General features: G+C 34.7%; 1 protein-coding gene across 2 annotated transcripts; it reads left to right on the top strand.

Annotated features, from left to right (window-relative positions):
- Window positions 1–8,703: 8,703 nt before the first annotated feature.
- LOC104116905 (uncharacterized) lies at window positions 8,704–19,822 on the top strand. 2 transcript variants are annotated; one of them, XM_009627866.4, is made up of 14 exons: window positions 8,704–8,832; window positions 9,348–9,381; window positions 9,467–9,700; window positions 9,814–9,950; window positions 10,088–10,237; window positions 11,884–11,985; window positions 14,502–14,666; window positions 14,755–14,865; window positions 16,219–16,316; window positions 16,651–16,774; window positions 16,944–17,033; window positions 17,668–17,712; window positions 18,420–18,740; window positions 19,412–19,822. In XM_009627866.4, exons 1-14 carry the CDS (start codon window positions 8,797–8,799, stop codon window positions 19,436–19,438), a joined length of 1,674 nt encoding a protein of 557 aa, XP_009626161.1. In that variant the 5' UTR covers window positions 8,704–8,796; the 3' UTR covers window positions 19,439–19,822. The 2 variants fall into 2 exon arrangements, with proteins under 2 accessions (XP_009626161.1, XP_009626164.1); XM_009627869.4 differs by having other exon boundaries at window positions 9,485–9,700.
- Window positions 19,823–20,076: the final 254 nt, after the last annotated feature.

A 20,076-nucleotide genomic window follows, 5' to 3' on the forward strand; every position in this document is an offset into this window, starting at 1 on the left:
CTTGCACGAATTTGTTTCACCTTGAATCTAAAACTTCATGCTAATGTAGCATGAAGTTGTTCACCTTGAAACTAAAACTTCATGCTAATATAGCATGAAGTTGTTTCATATTGAAGCTAAAATTTCATGCTAATGCATGCTGAAGTTATTTATCCTGCAGTCTATAGTTTTGTCATGAACTTTATCCGAAACTTCAGACTAAACATGCTGAAGTTATTTAGTTCATTTGCTAAAATTTTAGACTAAACATGCTTAAGTTATTTAGTTCATTTGCTAAAACTTCAGACTAAACATGCTTAAGTTATTTAGTTCATTTGCTAAAATTTCAGACTAAACATGCTTAAGTTTTTTAGTTCATTTGCTAAAACTTCAGACTAAACATGCTTAAGTTTTTATCTTGTAGTATGTAATTTTCTAATGAGTTTTTGCTAATGCATGCTGAAGTTATTTAGTTCATTTGCTAAACTTCAGACAAAACATGCTGAAGTTATTTAGTTCATTTGCTAAATTTCAGACAAAACATGCTGAAGTTATTTAGTTCATTTGCTAAAACTTCAAACTAAACATACTTAAGTTTTTGTCTTGCAGTATGTAATTTTCTAAAGAATTTTTGCTAATGCATGCTGAAGTTATTTAGTTCATTTGCTAAAACTTCATACCAAAACATGCTGAAATTTTGTAACGCAGTCTACAGTTTTGTCCTAAGTTTTATCCGAAACTTCAGTTTAAACAAGCTGAAGTTTTTTAGTTTATTTACTAAAATTTCAGTCTAAACATGCTTAAATTTTTGTCATGCAGTTTGTCAATAGTCTTTTATTAAAGAAGGGCAAAATCATCTTTTTAAAACGCTTTTAACAAAAAAAAAAAAGGGTACGGATGCAAATGGAAAAATAAAATGGGTATACGTTAAAAAGGAGCGACCAAATAGGGCGCCCCATGCAATTTTTACCATTTATATACCATCATTATTATAAATGGGCCCACATTCTTTTTATCTCTTTTTATCTTTCTCTGCAAAAGTCTCTCCGTTTCAATTTAGATGGGGTAGTTTGACTCGGTACGGAGTTTAAGACAAAAAAAAAGATTTTTAAAACTTGTGATTTTAAAAGTTTAAGGGGTAAAAGCTTTGTAGGACCATGATATTTGTGTGGTTATAAAAGCTTCTCATTAAGGGTATAATGGGTAAAATGAAGAGTTTAAAGTTGAATTATTTCCAATTATAGAAATGTGTCATTCTTTTTGGAACGGACTAATAAGGAAAGTATGTCATCTAAATTGAAACAGAGGGAGTAAATTTTACTCTTCTATTGTTCCTTTGGCCTTCTCTACATTCCAATCTCATTGAGTCACTATCACAAAATAAAAGAGCAGAACACAAGTACCATATGTTTTATTTGTTCTCAAGTATTTTGGCGTTACATCAAGAATTTTGAAGTAGCAAAAGCTTATGATTGTTCTATATTTTATTATTTGCATCTACTTTTTATTTTTTTTGGATATATTTTCTTTGTAATAATATATTATCTTTTTAGTTATTTATTAGAGTTTTAAAATGTCAACTAGAAAATATGAATCCGGATGTTCAAAACGTCAAAAAAGTAAAAGAATTGAAACCCTAATACAATCCCAAAAGGAGCACTTGATAAATTTGTAGCGAATAGTAAAAATACCAAATCAAAAAATGTGGAAGATTTTATGATAGATGAACAAATCACTAGTATAATTGAGATAGATAATAATAAAATTCAAGAAGAAAAGGAAGGAGGAGAAGTTGGCGAGAAACCTAACATATATCCTCAAGAAAAATAAAAAGTTCTAAATAAGTTGGATAGTTATACTCCTAGGAACATATATGATCATAGTCAATGGACTAGTATAGATACAAAATTGAGAGATCTATTGATATTGATTAGTAAACATATTCTTTATCAATTGAAAAAAAATTATTAGAAGAAATCGATTATAAATAAATTATTAATAACTTCGCATTTCAAAAAGCTAGAAAAATAAATTCAAATAAAATTATGAGTTTTCTTGTACAACAAAAATCTTAGGGCCCCTTATTAAAGTTTGGCTTTAGGCCACAAATATCATTGAGCCGCCCCTGAGCCTAACTTGAAGCCTTAGGGGTCGTTAGTTTTGAAAGCAAATTATGCATGGATTAATTATGTTGGGGTTAATTATCCTGATATTATTTCTTATTGACGGTTAGGTATGTTGTACTAATCCTGGAATTGTCAATTTTATGACTTTATCCTGGGATTACCATTCTACCATCTGACAAGTATAAGTTATCCCTGTACTATTTTTATTTCTGGGATGACTTATCCCAGGATTAGTAACCAAATAAGGAATAAGGCGATACTAAATTTTTATCCTAGAATTTTACTTATCCATCATACCAAACAGCCCCTTGAGCTTCTTTTTTTTTTTGCTCAAGCTTGTTAAGGATAACAACTTGAGTTAATTACACTACTTAAAAAAGGGTAACTCAGTACATGAAATATCCTATGTTCACTTAGGGTCGGGAAAGGGAGCTACCTGTATCAGTGATTAATTTCATAGTTCGAATTCACAACTTTACCGTTGCTCCAAAGCTTCCAATTGCACCACTGTATGAGAGAAAATGACAAAAATATTCTCTTATGTTTGAGGATAGATTCAAAAAAAATCTCTTAAATGTATATATTGTTATAAATACATTATATTATGGATATTTATTTAGTACTCCGTTGTAAATAAGCTTCCTGAAAAAGCTTATCCATGTGAGACTCCGCCGTAAATATGTTTATCTATTTAGTACTCTATTGGAAATAAGCCTCGTGAAAAAGCTTATCCTTTCGGTACTCCGTTATGGATAAATATTACCCATGGTAGAAGATTATCTATATCTGGCACAACAGCTTAGAGTATTAGCTTACAAGCAGCTTACACAGCAACTTGCAGCAGCGGCTTACAAGCAGCTTGCAGTAGCAGCTTATACAGCAACTTCCTTTCTTCTATAAATAGAGGAGAATTCAGTTCGTTATGTACATAAGTTTGAAGTTTGAACAATATATCAGTTTCTCTCTATACTTGTCTTTACTTTACAGTTTTTATTTTATAACACGTTATCAGCACGAGACTCTGTCATCTCGAGAAAATACTTTGAAAGTATGAGAGATACGAACTTTCTTTTTCTAAATAATGTCAAATTTTTCTAAACTTGAGTTCGTAGCCCTAGATATATCAGGCAAAAGCTACATGTCTTGGGTGCTTGATGCTGAAATTCATCTTGATGTGATGGATCTGGCAGATACCATCAAAGATAAAAATCAGGCATCAAACCAAGACCGTGCCAAAGCAATGATATTCTTACGCCATCACCTTGATGAGAGTTTGAAAATGGAATATCTTACTGTTAAAGATCCAGTCATACTGTGAAATAATTTGAAAGATAGATATGACAACCTGAAGATGGTCGTTCTTCTACAGGCACGTTATGATTGGACTCATATAAGGCTACAAGATTTTAAATCTATCAATGAGTATAATTCTGCTATGTTCATAATTATTTCCCAATTGAAACTATGTGGTGACAATATTACTGATCATGATATGTTGGAGAAAACTTTCACCACTTTTCATGTCTCGAATATGCTCCTGCAGCAGCAATATCGAGAGATGGAATTCAAAAAGTATTCTGAACTTATCTCACATCTTCTTGTAGCCAAGCAACATAATGGGTTATTAATGAAAAACCATGAAAGCCGACCTACTAGTTTTTGTCCATTCCCTGAAGTGAATGAGACGAACTTCCACCAAGCTAAGCATGGAAGAGGACGTGGCCCCAGTCGTAGTCATGGCCGTGGTCGGGGAGGAAACTCTAATCGTGGTAATAATAATGCACCAAAGAACCTTCATCACCATCAGTAGTGGAAAGGGAAGGAACAAAAGCATAAAGCGGTGCAAGCAACAAAGCCAGAAAATGTATGCTATAGATGTGGAGGAAAAGTGCATTGGTCACGTATATGTCGTACGCCAAAGTACCTGGTTGAGCTGTATCAAGCCTCCCTAAAGAAGACAGAGAAAAATGCTGAAGCAAATTTTATTTCTGAAGATAATTTAGACTTCATGCATTTGGATGTAGCTGATTATTTTGCACTCCCAGAAGGAGAAACAAGTCATGTGATCGGTAGTGAATCTGTAGAAATGTAAATATTTTAATTTTTGTTGTTTGTAGTAGATAGTATGGTTATGTAATTGTTGTACATAAATAAAAGTTATGCTTTGAAAATGATGTTTACTATCATATTTTTTTTATGTCATTTTGAAGAATATGGATAATCCTCAAATTATGTTTGGATCAAAAACCAATCATGAAGATATTTGTGTAATTGATAGTGGAACAACTCATGCCATATTCAAAGATCAGAAATACTTTTCTTATTTGCATAAGGAAAAAGCAAATGTTTCAACAATTTCTGGTAATATAAGTTTAATTGAAGGCTCCAGAAGAGCTACTGTATTTCTGTCTAAGGGAACAAAACTTATTATCGACAATGCATTGTTCTCCTCCAAGTCCCGAAGAAACTTGTTGAGTTTTATAGATATCCGCCGAAATGGGTATCATGTTGAGACAATAGATGAAATGAACGTGGAATATCTTTGTATTACAAAGAATATTTCTGGCCAGAAATGCGTTGTAGAAAAGTTATCAACTTTATCTTCTGGCTTATACTATTCAAAGATTAGTACAGTTGAAGCACACTCTATCGTAATCCAGAAGTTTACTCATTCAAATACTTTTGTGCTTTAACATGGCCGTTTGGGCCATCCTGGATCAATAATGATGAGACAAATTACTGAAAATTCGAGTGGGTATCCATTAAAGAACCTGAAGATTCTTACAAATGATGAATTTTCTTGTGATGCTTGTTATCAAGGCAAAATGATCGCTAGACCATCACCAATAAAGGTTAGTATTGAGTCCTCTGCCTTTTTAGAATGTATACATGGGGATATATGTGGACCTATTTACCCACCAAGTGGGTTGTTTAGATATTTTATGGTCCTAATAGATGCATCTTCAAGATGGTCTCATGTGTGCCTACTATCATCTCGCAACCTGGCGTTTGCAAAGTTATTAGCCCAAATAATTCGATTATGGGCACAATTCCCAGATTATCCTATAAAGGTTATTCGCCTTGATAATGCTGGAGAATTCTCATCTCAAGCTTTTGATAATTACTGTCTATCGGTTGGAATAAAGGTTGAACATCATGTAGCTTATGTTCATACTCAAAATGGCCTTACAGAGTCATTTATTAAACGACTGCAATTGATAGCAAGACCACTACTTATGAAAATAAAATTGCCCACTACTGTTTGGGGCCATGCTATCTTGCACGTAGCATCACTTATCCATCTCAGACCAACACATTATAATAAATATTCTCTATCACAATTAGTTTTTGGTCATGAATCAAATATTTTCCATCTGCAAATTTTTGGATGTGCTGTATATGTGCCAGTAGCACCACCACAACGCAGTAAAATGGCCCCCCAAAGAAGGTTAGGAATATATATTGGGTTTGAATCACCCTCTATTATTCTTTATCTTGAACCATTGACGGGAGATTTATTTACTGCTCGATTTGCAGATTGTCGATTTGATGAAACAAATTTTCCACAATTAGGGGGAGAGAAAAAGAAAATCAAAAGAGAAATTGTGTGGAAAGTTTCATCATTATCTCACTTTGATCCACGTACCCCTATATGGAATCAGGAGGTCCAGAAGATCATCCATTTATAGAATATAGCAAATCAAATGCCAGACACATTTCCTGATTTGAAAAGAATAACTAAGTCGCATATCCTTACAGAGAATGTGCCTATCCGAATTGATGTCCCAGCAGGACCATCTACTAGCATGAGAGTTAGTGAACCTAAAGCACGCCTGAAGCGTGGTAGACCTTTGGGTTCTAAGGATCGAAATCCTAGGAAAAAAATTTAGACAAATGATCAAAATAATATTATGAAGGGATCTCCTAAAGAGACTCAAGATCTAATTAGTTTTGAGATTCCTGAAGAAATCAATGAACCCGAGACTGAAGTGAGTGAGAAACTTTTAATAAGTTCTACTGGTGATGGGATTAATTTAAATCGATCTGAAATAGTGGTGGATCATATTTTTGCATATAATATTGCACTTAACATTATGCAAGATAGTGAAAATCTTGAACCCCGATCTGTCGAAGAATGTCGACAAAGATCTGATTGGCCAAAATGGCAAGAGTCAATTCAATCGGAATTAAAGTCACTTACTAAAAGAGAGGTCTTTGGACCAGTAGTCCAAAACACATCATGGTATAAAGCCAGTTGGTCATAAATGGGTTTTTGTGCGAAAAAAGAATGATAAAAATGAAGTTGAAAGATACAAGGCTCGCCTTGTTGCACAAGGATTCTCACAACGATCTGGAGTCGATTATGAAGAAACATATTCACCAGTTATGGATGCCATAACATTTTGATATCTCATCAGTTTAGCCTTACGTGAAAGGCTTGAAATACATCTAATGGATGTGGTTACAGCTTATCTGTACGGGTCACTTGATAATGAAATTTACATGAAAATCCCTGAAGCATATTCAAAATATCAGGAAATGTACTCAATCAGATTACAAAGATCTTTGTACGGTTTAAAGCAATCTGGGCGCATGTGGTATAATCGCCTCAGTGAATATTTGCTGAAAGAGGGTTATACAAATGATGTTATTTGTCCATGTATTTTTATAAAGAAAAATGGCTTCAGAATTTGTTATACTTGCTGTTTATGTTGATGACATAAATCTTGTTGGAACTTCAGAAGAGCTCCAAAAGGCAATTGAATATCTTAAGAAAGAATTTGAGATGAAAGATCTTGGAAAGACAAAACTTTGTCTTGGTCTGCAAATTGAACATTTAGCATACGAGATCTTTATCCATCAATCTGCCTATACAGAAAGGGTCTTAAAATGCTTTTACATGGACAAAGCGCACCCATTGAGTACACCAATGGTTGTTCGATCACTTGAAGTGAATAAAGATTTGTTCCGACATCCAGAAGAGGACGAGAAATTCCTTGGTCCCGAAGTACCCTATCTCAGTTCAATTGATGCACTAATGTATCTTGCTAATGCTACAAGGCCTGACATAGCATTTTCTGTTAATTTACTAGCAAAAATAAAGTTCTTCTCCTACATGGAGACATTGGAACGGGATTAAGCATATATTGCGATATTTAAAGGGAACTTTTGATATGAGTTTGTTTTATGCTAACAAAGATAGTGCATATCTTGTTAGTTATGCAGATGTAGGTTATTTATCTGATCCCCATAAAACTAGATCTCAAACCGGGTACGTTTTTACATGTGGAGGTACTACCATATCATGGCGTTCCACAAAGCAGTCTATTGTTGCTACTTCTTCAAATCATGCTGAAATAATAGCTATTCATGAAGCAAGTAGGGAATGCGTATGGTTAAGATCAATAATTCATTTTATTCGAGAAAAATGTGGTTTGAAATGTGAGAAAAGACCCACAATTTTATACGAAGACAATGCTGCATGCATAGCCCAATTGAAGGGAGGATTTATAAAAGGAGATAGAACGAAACACATTTCACCAAAATTATTCTACACACACGATCTTCAGAAAAATTGTGAGATTGATGTGCAGCAAATCCGTTCAAGTAACAATCCGGCAGATTTATTCACTAAATCTTTACCAACTTCAACTTTTGAGAAGATGGTATACAAGATTGAAATGCAGAGACTTAAATATTTGAAACAAGATTTTCATCAGGGGGAGTAAAATACGCGATGTACTATTTTTTTCTTACTAAGGTTTTTTTCACAGGGTTTTCCTTATAAAGTTTTTAATGAGGCAGCTAGCAATGCGTATTACTAAATATGTGTACTCTTTTTCCTTCACTATGATTTTTTCCCACAAGTTTTTTTCCTAGTAAGGTTTTAATGAGGCATATTATCTTTTAATGAATATCCAAGGGGAGTGTTATAAATATATTATATTATGGATGTTCATTTAGTACTCCGTTGTAAATAAGCTTCCTGAAGAAGCTTATCCATATGAGACTCCGCCGTAAATATGTTTATCTATTTAGTAATCTATTGGAAATAAGCCTCATGAAAAAGCTTATCCTTTCGGTACTCCGTTATGGATAAATATTACCCATGGTAGAAGATTATCTATATCTGGCACAATAACTTACAAGCAGCTTGGAGCAACAGCTTAGAAGCAGCTTACACAGCAGCTTACAAGCAGCTTGCAGTAGCAGCTTACACAACAGCTTACACAGCAGCTTGCATTAACAACTTACACAATAACTTTCTTTCTTCTATAAATAGAGGAGAATTCAGTTCATTATGTACATAAGTTTAAAGTTTGAACAATATATCAGTTTCTCTCTATACTTGTTTAATCTTTTATTTTTATGATTGAACACTTTAAACAAATCAGGATAAATCTATAACAAAGGAAAAAGATCCCCTCCCACCTCTACAAAAAGGGAATTTGTTTTTTCAAATTTCCAATTACTAGCACATGTGCAAGGTTTGTAGTTGGCACCCGACTTTTCAGCACTACTAGAAAAAGAGAAAGACGAACCTAGAGAAACGTGATTTTGCTTAGTACAGTCAACATACCCGTGTCCTTAATTGTACCGTGGAGGCCTACTATAGTATTAAAAAATACCATCAATTTCCCACAATTCATTTTCTCAATTTACATCTTCTGCTGAAGGCGCCATCTTTGCAATGGCATGCCTTCGCAGGCTCCGTTCTTCTCTTCTTGTAAGCTTTCTTTTACCTCTCTTTTCTATGTATTGTTCCTGGGTTTTGTATATTTTCTTTAATGGCCTTTTTTTTTGTTTAAAATCAGCATTTCGGTCATAGATATGAGTACCCTTTTTTTCCCTTGGTTATTGCAATGGACGAGCTTTATACATGTCTTGTTTATAATTTATTTATGTGGGTTTGTGTTAAAAAAAAGCTTACTTATAAACATATGCACTTCATAGGACTTCATACCCCCGTAATCTTGTGTAACTAGGTTTTCTTTTGTGGTTTAATTGTGCGTAATGAGAGGACAAGAATACCCTTTTGATAGGTATTATTTATGGTAGCATATTTTTCTTTTTTGCTTCAGTTTTATATTGTGTCGCTTATGGTGGCAAATTCTATTGCTGAGTACCTATTTGAACTTGTGTATGGCATATGTCTCTGTAGGTGTTTGTGTATTACCATTTGGATCATAGATATGAATATCATTTTGATAGTGTCGCTGATAGTAGCAAATTTTGCTGCAGAGGACAAGTTTTTCTCATTATGGATGTAAAGAAGGTACTTGTTTTCTCCTCTGTTGTGTTCTTGTTTAAAGATCTTTTGTGTTGGATTTGTAAGTAGCTCTGCTGTAATGCGGTTGCAGTTTTTCTTGGAAATGCAGGGTTTGGAGGAGGCAGTTATCATCGATATAGTAATTTAGCGTCGTCAGAGCAGAAAATATTGAAGTCGGTGGACCAAGAAAACTTGTTAGTAAATGCCAATGATCCACTTTCCGAGGAAGAAATTGTGAAAATTAGGGTAGAATACAATGCTGCAAAGGAGAGGTTTCTAAAGATTCCTGATGCGCTGAAACAAATGCCCAAAATGAATCCTAAAGGTTACCCGCGTTTTCTCCTCTCATTCTGTAGTACATTTAACCTTCTATGCGAACTTCTACTACTATTTGAGGATTGGATTGAATTTAGGTGGCTGATAACGTTTTACTTTTAGGTGTATACGTCAATAAGAACGTGCGGCTGGATAGCATAGAAGTCTATGGATTCGACTATGATTACACGTTGGCGCATTACTCCTCCAATTTACAGAGCTTGATTTATGATCTTGCAAAACAACATCTAGTTAGCGAGGTTTGTTCTTGTACTCTTTCCTTGTGGTAACTATTTCCAAAAATAATCTTAAAAAAAAGTACATATTGGATTATGTTTGTGGAGAGTAAACTACCTGGTTGATGATGGATTACTCTCTTGTTCATTTTGTGCTTCAGTTCAAATATCCTGATACTTGCTTGGGATTTAAGTATGATCCTAGTTTTCCCATCAGAGGGTTATACTATGACAAATCGAGGGGGTGTCTTATGAAGTTGGACTTTTTCGGGTCAATTGAGCTTGACGGATGCTACTATGGCAGGTGCAAGGTGAAGTTCAACAAGCTCCTGTTGTTGTTGTTGTGCTTTTGATTTATTTCATGGAAAACATTGGGAATACCTTATCTATCTAGTTATTTATTTCATTAAATGGATAAAATCATAAAATAATTGTATTCTTTGGCGATGACTAGTATTTGGTAGTGAGAAGCTGAATGGCATCATTTTCATGGGAATGAAGTATTTTATTGATGTTGTGGGGAAAAAGCGCCGCATACAATAGGTATTCCAAAAAGTATAGAATCCACATAAAATATATGATTCTCTACCCAAAAAAAAAATGAATTGCAATCATCTATACGAATAGGAAAAAAGAAAATCTATACGAATAGGAATCATCTGGGTGCCTCAAAACTTTAAAAAGAAAAACGGAAAATTAATCTTCATCCATGTATACAGGAGGCTGAAGAGCATCATTGATAGGAAGACTTTGCATGCAGGGGTGCGAGTAAGGAGGGGCAGGTCTTAAAATTTTTAATTTTAATATTCTCGTTTAGGCCTTAGGGATTTGGTCTAGTGGTAAGAGCGCAGTTCATGATGTGTTGGTCTGCACTGGTTGAACCTTGTGCAGGGAAGAGTTTGGGGTTTAAATGGAGAAGGGTAGAGGGGCGGGCTCATTATCCACCGAGTTTCGAACTATGTGCCACAACCCTTGGGAATTTCTCCGTTATCAAAAAAAAAAAAAAAAGAAAGAAAAATATTCCCATTTCAGTTCCTTATAACATCCTAATTTTTCTTTATATATATTATAATTGATTAGTATTTGTTTAGTAGATTATTTTTTTCCTTCATATGTTAGATTAACATGTGACAGAATAGCGATATTATCTTTGATAACAGGTGAAATAGAAATATTATTATTATTGATATTACGAAAAATTAATTTAGAAGATGTGATAAAAGCAACGGAAATGATGAACAAATTGAAAAAGCCTTGAAAATAAATATGGCACAAAAGAGCAAAAAGTACATAATGGGAAAGGGCGGCATGACATAAGGTGAGGTAAGACGGGCAGGCGTAGCTGGAGAGAAAGCTATTAAGAATGTATGCTCTTAAAACTGAGTAAACTGATTTGATGAGAGCATCCATGGGTGGGTCTTTCCATTAGCTCCACAAAGATAGTTTATCAAGACTATTAAATTTACCTCATCAAAAATCAAGATTGTTACATATCTTACATCTATATTTCTGTGATAGGTAGATAGTTGGCTAAGTGTTTAGTATTCTAATGCACTCTCTTGTCGTGTATCGAGAGCGGCTTGGTGCAGTAGTAGTAAAATAAATTTGAATTATAAAAACAAAGAGGAAAAGAAGAAGAAAAGGAATATAACATCTATGCTGTTGAGAACAGACATTCTTTTTCTTAAAGCCCATCTACACTTGTCCATCCAAAGGCCAAAAAATAGGCTGCTTGAACTATGGGCCAGGAAGGATTGGAGTATATCGTGGTTTTTTTTTGGGGGGGGGGGGGGGGGTTGCATAAACTTTTACAAGATGTGAATGTCTTTTTCAATATTGGGTTGCTATCGGAAGTTGGATGCATTGCTAGTTGATTTGTCCTATGTATCAGAAATTTGTTAACACCAGAAACAATCTAATACTTTATATCTGACGCTTACTGATGTTAATTTTGCAGCTCAGCCGGGAGGAAATTGATGAGATGTATGGTACAAGACATATTGGCCGTGATCAGGCGCGGGAACTAGTCTGTTTGATGGATTTCTTCTGCTTTAGTGAGGTTAGTTTATTAGTTTATTGATCTCTAATATGTGTTAGGCGTTTGACAGTTTTCCTTTTAATATTGGCTTTTTAACGCTTTAAGAACTCATTTGATATCAATAACGAGATTGCACTCATTGGGCATGTATATGTATTATGTGTAGTTGCATGGGTCTTCGAATCATGAAAAATATTGGTGACAAATGATTAAGAAATTAAGAGAACATCATTTAGACACTAGCTATACAGTATGGCAATACGACTATTTGCTGTAAGTTGCAGCAACCATGTGCAAACTTGTTGCTTTCCTCTTGAACTGATTGAATCAAATCATTTCTTACTACAATTGATAGTCAAATGCATTACCAAAAAAAAGAAAGAAAAAAAAAAAGAAATAGTCATGCTCAAGAGCAAATTCTTAAGTCGGGTGGTACAGGTAGATATTGCCGTCTTCTTGTACTCCATGTTCCCCTCCAAAACCAACTTGGTTGTTTTCCAATTGGATAGTTTAAAACTGTCTTTAGTGCTCATAGGTCAGCTCTTTGATTTGGTTTAGGCTCTCTGATGTATCTGTTAGTTGGACGATCAGCTGACTTTTATTAAAAGATACCTTTTGTTTTTACATAAAAGAAAAGGGGATAATTTTGTGCTAAATTCATCCCATAACTTTGTAGCTCATTTTTATAATGGATGAAACGTCACGTATTTATGGTTAATTTGATTCCAAGACTCCATTTTTTATGAGATTATTTACAATACATGAACACTTTAAATTTCTCTACATGATTACTTATAAAAGGGCATTATTGATTAACATTTAAAACAAACCTTCCACTTCTCGTGAATTGTGAATTTTGTAAAGAAGCATATTTGGGATGTGGCAATGAAAAGAAAAGAGAAAGATCTGCGTGATCAGAAAAAAAATGAGAGGACGATATGCCTGATCAGGAAATAAGAAAAAGAACGAAGAGAAAAGGACGATATGGGATAGGGGGAAAGAAGAGGAAGATATGGTAGATTCAAGTCTCTCTCTCTCTCTCTTTTAAATTTCTTCACAAAAATAATTGATAATAAGCATACTTTTTCTGTATTTCTGCTCATTGTTCAGCATAGCAGAACCTGTAGGTTTGATCTGATTTTAGTCTGTTCTTCCCTAAACCGAGCCCAAGTAAAATCAGTTGCAAATTTTCTTCCGAAGTCCATAGCACACTGATCTTCCTTGAAAGTAATACTCCCATCTGTTGCATTCTTTTTGTCTGATCCAAGAAGAATGATACATTTCTATATGTGGGAACTCTTTAACTATAAATTATCCATTTTACCCTTAATGACATTCTCTTATAGCCATAGAAATATCAAGAAATGCTTAAGGCCACAAATTCTAACAGTACTTTCGCTATGTGCCAAAAGTCTTTCTTTCTTCTTAAAACGGAGGAGTACCACTTTTGGGTTTCTTCTAGCCTTCCATTTGGAGTCTCTGATTTAAGTTCTCAAAAAAGTTTAGCACATCGATAATGTGATAGAGCCGAAACTAGGTTGCTTCTTTACCCTTGTTCTGGCTGCTTTGCTTACTGGTTAAACACCTAAACTAGGCAATGATTGCAGATCTTAAAAAAGAATTTGCACTTGATCTTAGCCAAAAGGCCGAGAAAGGTATCAAAATCTTAAGAAAGAACTACAATAACAAAGTTGCTCAAGTCCAAATGTTTCTCTTACAGGACAAAGGATATGTTTTCTGTGAGGTCCAGATGTCTTAATTTCTATTGGTGTAAGAAGTATTTTTACTGATTTTGAATCTTTATTTGAACTTATATATTTCTTCAATCTTTAGAAGTATTTTCAGTCCTTTCTCTTGTACCATTTTAATACCTTCTTTGTACTCGTTAATAAAGCTACCTTTCTTTTGAAATAAAAAAAGAAGAGAAGAACAAAGTTGCTTAAGTAAGATTGTCAGAATAAGGCGTTTGACTCATTTGCACCTCATAGGCCTTAATTGCCTATGTTAGACTAATATGTACCTGATTGTTCTACAAATGGTGCTATGCCCGTTGTTTTGTTTTTCCTCAAGAGAATGATATCGCATTAGTCAGCAGTTCTTTGGTTCAATCTACTAGTATGTCTGATATGCATCTAAGAACCTTATCTGCTGTCCTTTTTGTTGCGGAGTGGGGTTTGGGCGATGGATCAAGACCCTTCGTAGGTGCAGTTTGAAGATGGCTGAAATTAGTGAATTTAGGATAGAGGAAAATGCTGTATATAATGATAGTGGAAAATGATACAACGATATTTCTGATTTAAAATCTGGTTACAAGATCCAAGATTAGAGCCATTTATCTTGGACACTTGGGTAGTCATACCTTATGGCTTTGTGTTGTAACAAATTAATATTTACAGTGCAATAGGGATGTTGAATGTCTCTATGCTTTAAGAATGTGATCTTTAAATAAAGTAGAAAGATGCAATTAGAGACATAGTTGAAGGTTTTTATTATTGACTTTCTGACCTCTTGGGTTCTCTTTATTTTCTTCTTTGCAGGCATGCCTTATTGCTGACATTGTGCAACATTTTGTTGATGCTAAATTGGAATTTGATGCTCGTTATGTATATGAAGATGTGAATCGAGCGATACAGTATGTTCATAATAGCGGTTTAGTTCACAGAGGGATACTTGCTGATCCCCCCAGATACCTTGTAAAGAATGTAAGTATAACTGTACTTGCTTTGTACATTTAGCAACTTTTTAGAACTTTCAGCGTCTAGACCTAATTTTTGCACTTATCTCTTCCAGGATCAACTACTACGCTTTCTAAGGATGCTGAAGGATAAAGGAAAGAAACTATTCTTGTTGACCAACTCTCCCTTTTATTTTGTGGATGGAGGGATGCGCTTTATGTTGCAGGTATTTTCAAGTGGGAAAAAAATATTATAATTGATTTTGGCTTAATATGGATTGCTCATTTTCTTCATGTGCAATAGTACCTTCCCTGGATAATTTTTATTCAAACCTATACTTTTCTTGGAACTTCATTACCATTTTGGTTTACATGTGACATCAGCAGACTATGTTCATAAGTTTGTGTTTGTCTGTGGAATGTATATAGAGAATATAAGAACACTCTTTGCACTGAAATTTGACCTCAACTAGCTGAAACGTGGTTGTCTTTTACTGGCGATTTAACTCTAGTTGCATAAGTGGACTATGGAGTGCAGAAAAGGAGCTGGGGGTTGGTGGTGGAAATTAGTTAGTGCTGGCATCCTCTTTTTTTCTCTTCTTTTTAATAATTACTTGACACCTAGAAGACCCATAGCAGAAAATCATTTTTTTGTGATCTGCTATTTCCTTTTCTTATTCTCAACTTTCCCTTGAATTCACTGTATACATGTGTAACTCTGTATCTGTGTGATTATTCTACAGGCGTGTGTATATTCTGGTAATGACACATTCTCTTCATGTATAATTTTTGGTCTAGCCCGTCTGGGAAGTGACAGCGTTATTTGAATATTTTTTTTGGCATTGGTTCAGTCTTTCTTTTCATGCTTCATTCAAGTGCTTTAGACTGTATAATATGTAACTGTTTCTCAATTCTCTTTTTCTGGAGTTACAGATTTGATGAAGCAATTTGCTTTTGTTTGTGACACGAATATATTAGTTCGAAGTATAGTTTAGGTGTGTCAGAATCCCACAACAGTTCTGTTAAGTGTATGAGTTGTAGTCTCTTTTCATCGTCTTGGCTAATTCTCACCATATCAACTAGATTTTGAGGCTGAGTTTGGCCTAAAGTCCATTTTATTAACATGGTTGTGGAGGCGGATCCATCCCTGGTGTTGGGCTAGCCCATGTTGGACCAACCATGTTATGTCATTCCATGCTCCAAATGTTCTGTCCTGACCGTGCTAGAGGGTGTTAATTCAGTTAAGTGTATGGATTATAGTCTCCTTATATGCTCTTGAATAATTCTCACCAATAGCTAGCTTTTGATGTCGAGTTAGACCCAAGTTTTATTTTCTTAACGAAGTGCGCGCTGTATTACCACTTCTTTTAATTTGCAGTTATGGGCATTAACATTATTAGATGAATCAAGATTTTGGTGCTACCGATGAGCCTATCCTCATTTTCCCCTTGGAACATACAGTTTGATATTTGTGTCTTCTCTTTTCGAGTCTGCTTTGATTGTATTTTCATTGTTATTTTGTTCCATCAGTCTGGATTCTCTGATCTGACACCTTTTCTATTTGGTTTGTGTTTCATTAGGATTCATTGGGTCAGCAAGACTCCTGGAGGGAACTTTTTGATGTTGTAATTGCTAAAGCAAACAAGCCAGCCTTTTACAAATCTGACCATCCATTTCGGTTTGGTTCTCTACCATTAAATTTTCTGTCAAGTTTTCCTTGCATATGACATTGGTTCCAACTATGCCATCCCCACCCACCATAAAAAGATATCTTTTTATTATTAAAAAGAGAGTTCTGTTTGTTTCTCTCTCTCTCTCTCTCTCTCTCTATATATATATATATATATATATATATATATATATATATATATATATATATATATATATATATTGATTTGGTTGTTAGGATTTATCACATCCTCTTGTAAGTCTCAATTCATGCTATATAAAACATTCCAATGCTCTCTCATATACAGTACTGCCCTCATTGTATTTATTGGATGTTTATGCAGCTGCTATGATGTGGAGAAGGACACGTTGGCTTTTACGAAAGTTGATACTTTTTTTCCCGGTAAAATTTACTACCATGGATGCCTTAAAACATTCTTGCAGATTACAAAGTGGAAAGGTCCAGAGGTACGCCTAACAAAATACTACGGTTTTTTCATGGCAGGGGAACTTTTTATTCTGTTACATGCGAGTTTGATAAGTCAACTTAGGCAGACCATCTTGTTTGTGTGTATTATCCAGTTCATTTTTCTACCTCTTCATTACATTACTGAGATATACTCTCATGAAACTTTAGGTGATATATTTTGGGGATCACCTCTTTAGTGATCTCAGAGGGCCTTCAAAAGCAGGGTGGCGAACTGCTGCCATCATCCATGAATTGAAGGTATGCTTTCTTTTAGTTTTTGTTCTGTTTGTGTTTCACCTATTGTTGTGTTTGTCGTAGTCTCCCATCTGTACCACTTTGTATCATACTATTACTATTTGGGGATTTAAATAATTTTTTCAATCATTCGATAAATAACTTTAATCATTAAAAAGGGTGGCTTGTTGTACTCCTTATATAGCTTCTAAAAATGTAAATTAATATAAATAAACCACCTCTATTTAGCTATAAAGATCATTGGTTTTCCACCCAGAAATCTTTGCCCCTGCCCGTCCATTGCAAATTGTTGAAGTGCAAACTCTTGATTTCAATATGGAGAAATCTGTACATTATAAGTTATTATTATTTTAAACCACTTGTATAGCCCGCCCTAGAACTTGTCCCAAAAATGCCTTTTAAAACACTGGTCTGCACTCACTCATCGACCACTAGGCCACTCCCTTGGGTGCAATTAAATGCTTCAGTTAGTGCTATCTTTATTAACACCTTGTTGCAGAATCTATTGTGTGTGTGTGTGTGGAGGGGGGAGGGGGGGGGTCGCATGTGTGCTCTTTTTTGTGGTGTCAAATGTCCTATGTTTTGTCTTTTCTTGATCAAAATCTAGTTAATTCATGTTGTCTTCTGTTGTTTCCAGAATGAGATCGTAATTCAGAATGACAATACATACAGATTTGAACAGGTACAACTTGATAGTCTTTCGTCATTTACTTGAAACTTCATGTTCATTTATAGAATTATATGATATGTGCTGCAAGAAAGGTTCTGATTCTGATTTCATGTTTTATATATGACTTGATTATTTTATTCTCCAATTCCCACATTTCATGATATTGGAAGACCATAGTATGATGCAGTATCATTTTGTGGCTACATTGAATTTTAGAAGGTTTTGAATGTACTTTGGCAGATCTATACGAAATATCCTTACCTTCCTAGAGCATATTCTTATTCCTGTTTCTTCCCTAGTTTGCACTTAGCATCCATGTTCACATTGAAACGCTTATCAATTTAATTTCTCAATATGTGTGTTTCCTTGGGTTAATGTCTCATTAGAGAAATCACCAACTATTTCCATTGATTTGTCTTGGCGATCTTGCACTCTACTTAAATGAACTACGTATTATCTAAGCAGATTGTTCAATTAGAACAGTAAGTTTTCTCCGTAAACTGCTTCAAACTAGTTTAACGTACATTTTTCTCGATGTATTGGTTGACTTACTTTTATTTGGCCATATGTCTCATCAGAAGATGTTGCCAGTAAATAGAATTACATTATCCATGCGTTATATAAACCATCCTACTTTTATGGCAGATTGTTTCTTCTCGTTTACTATTTCAGTTTTGGTACTAACTAGCCTTGTTCTCTTTTTGTCCCTCCCAATTCAGGCGAAGTTTCACATAATACAAGAACTTCTTGGCAGACTACATGCTACAGTAACTAATAGAGATACAAGTGAAGCATACAAGTCTCTCCTTAGGGAACTCAATGAAGAGAGACAGAAGACTCGCTACAAAATGAAGGGAATGTTCAATAAATCATTTGGAGCTACATTCCTCACTGACACTGGTCAGGAGTCTGCCTTTGCTTATCACATACATCAATATGCAGATATCTATACTAGTAAGCCGGAGAACTTTTTGTACTATCCGCCTGAGGCTTGGCTTCACGTGCCCTTTGATATAAAAATCATGCCACACCATCTAAAGGTAAATTTTCTTTCCCTTTAAACGTTTGGTCATGTCCATTATATTACTACTTTAGACAACATGTGCAGAAATTTGCCTCCAGCACTTTCTTGAAGTTTCTATCCGTCTATCTCAATACATATGACTTAGTTTGATTTGTGTGTTATTAAGATTGTAATGCATGAATATAATCATATTGAGTTTCGTAAAGAAATCGTTCAAAAAGTGTTTTGAAATGTGAAAAGATGCTATAAGATTTGAAATATCATAAATAATATCTGTTCATTTTAATTTGAACTGGGGATGGGTTGTGTTGACCCCGGGGGGGGGGGGGGTGATTTTTCCTTTATTTAGGCAGTTTTTTTTTTTCCAGTTGAAATAGTTTTGGCGAAGACCTAGTACTCAGTCATCTAGTTTACAGAACAATGAATCATGAAATTTGGACTGTTCTAGATTATGAATTTTGATCAAGCCGTGAAAGCTGCCACTAATGCTTGCATTAGGGTAGACTGCCTACATTACACCCCTCGGGTGCGGCCCTTCCCCGGACCCTGCGTGAACGGGGAATGCCTTGTGCACCAATCAATATTTTGCCCCTCTGATCCCTTATCCGTAGAATTGATTTCAGTGCCTGAGTTGTATGATATCTCTCTCTTTCGCGGCTCTCCACTGATATGAAGTTTTGTTTACAGGTTCCATCAAATTTGTTCAGGAATTGATTGCAGCTATCATATTGCCAATGCTAAGGGCTCATAAACCAGTATACTAACTTTTATGGAGACCTGGATATTCTTGGACAACTCATTTCTGGAAGCAATTTTGCTGATATTTTTGGTAGATTCATTAGCATCTAATGATTGTAGCATATTCCCTTGTTCTTTATTGTAGCATAGTTGTTTTTATGGAGGCCAGACCTCACGGTATGGGATAATACTGGGTATGTTGTTGTTGTTTTTACGGAGGGAAAGTAAGTCTATAGGGGGCAGTATTCATAGTAAATGAATAGTATTCAATTCTTCTTGCAACTATCAGAATAAAATATATGAACTAGTACTTTATACATGTCTAACACATAAAGAAGCTGATGATAGAATTTTGAAACATCTTGCAGAATCCATTTTGCTATCACTTGGATTTACTTCTAGTCTTTTGTTAGTGTAAGTTGTACTTTAAAGAAGATAGAACTAAACATATGCTTGAAATTTTAGTTTTGTCAATTCAGTTTAATGGTAGCATTTTTTATTGTGTTTATTAGCACATTAGGCTCCACAAGAGTTTATATGGTTAGTTTTCATTGTTGGTATGAAGCTTCATTTCAATATGTTAAAGATAGGGCTGATTTAAGTTGTCTCCATGT

Source organism: Nicotiana tomentosiformis, chromosome 11, assembly GCF_000390325.3.
Source record: "Nicotiana tomentosiformis chromosome 11, ASM39032v3, whole genome shotgun sequence".
Lineage (NCBI taxonomy): Eukaryota > Viridiplantae > Streptophyta > Magnoliopsida > Solanales > Solanaceae > Nicotiana > Nicotiana tomentosiformis.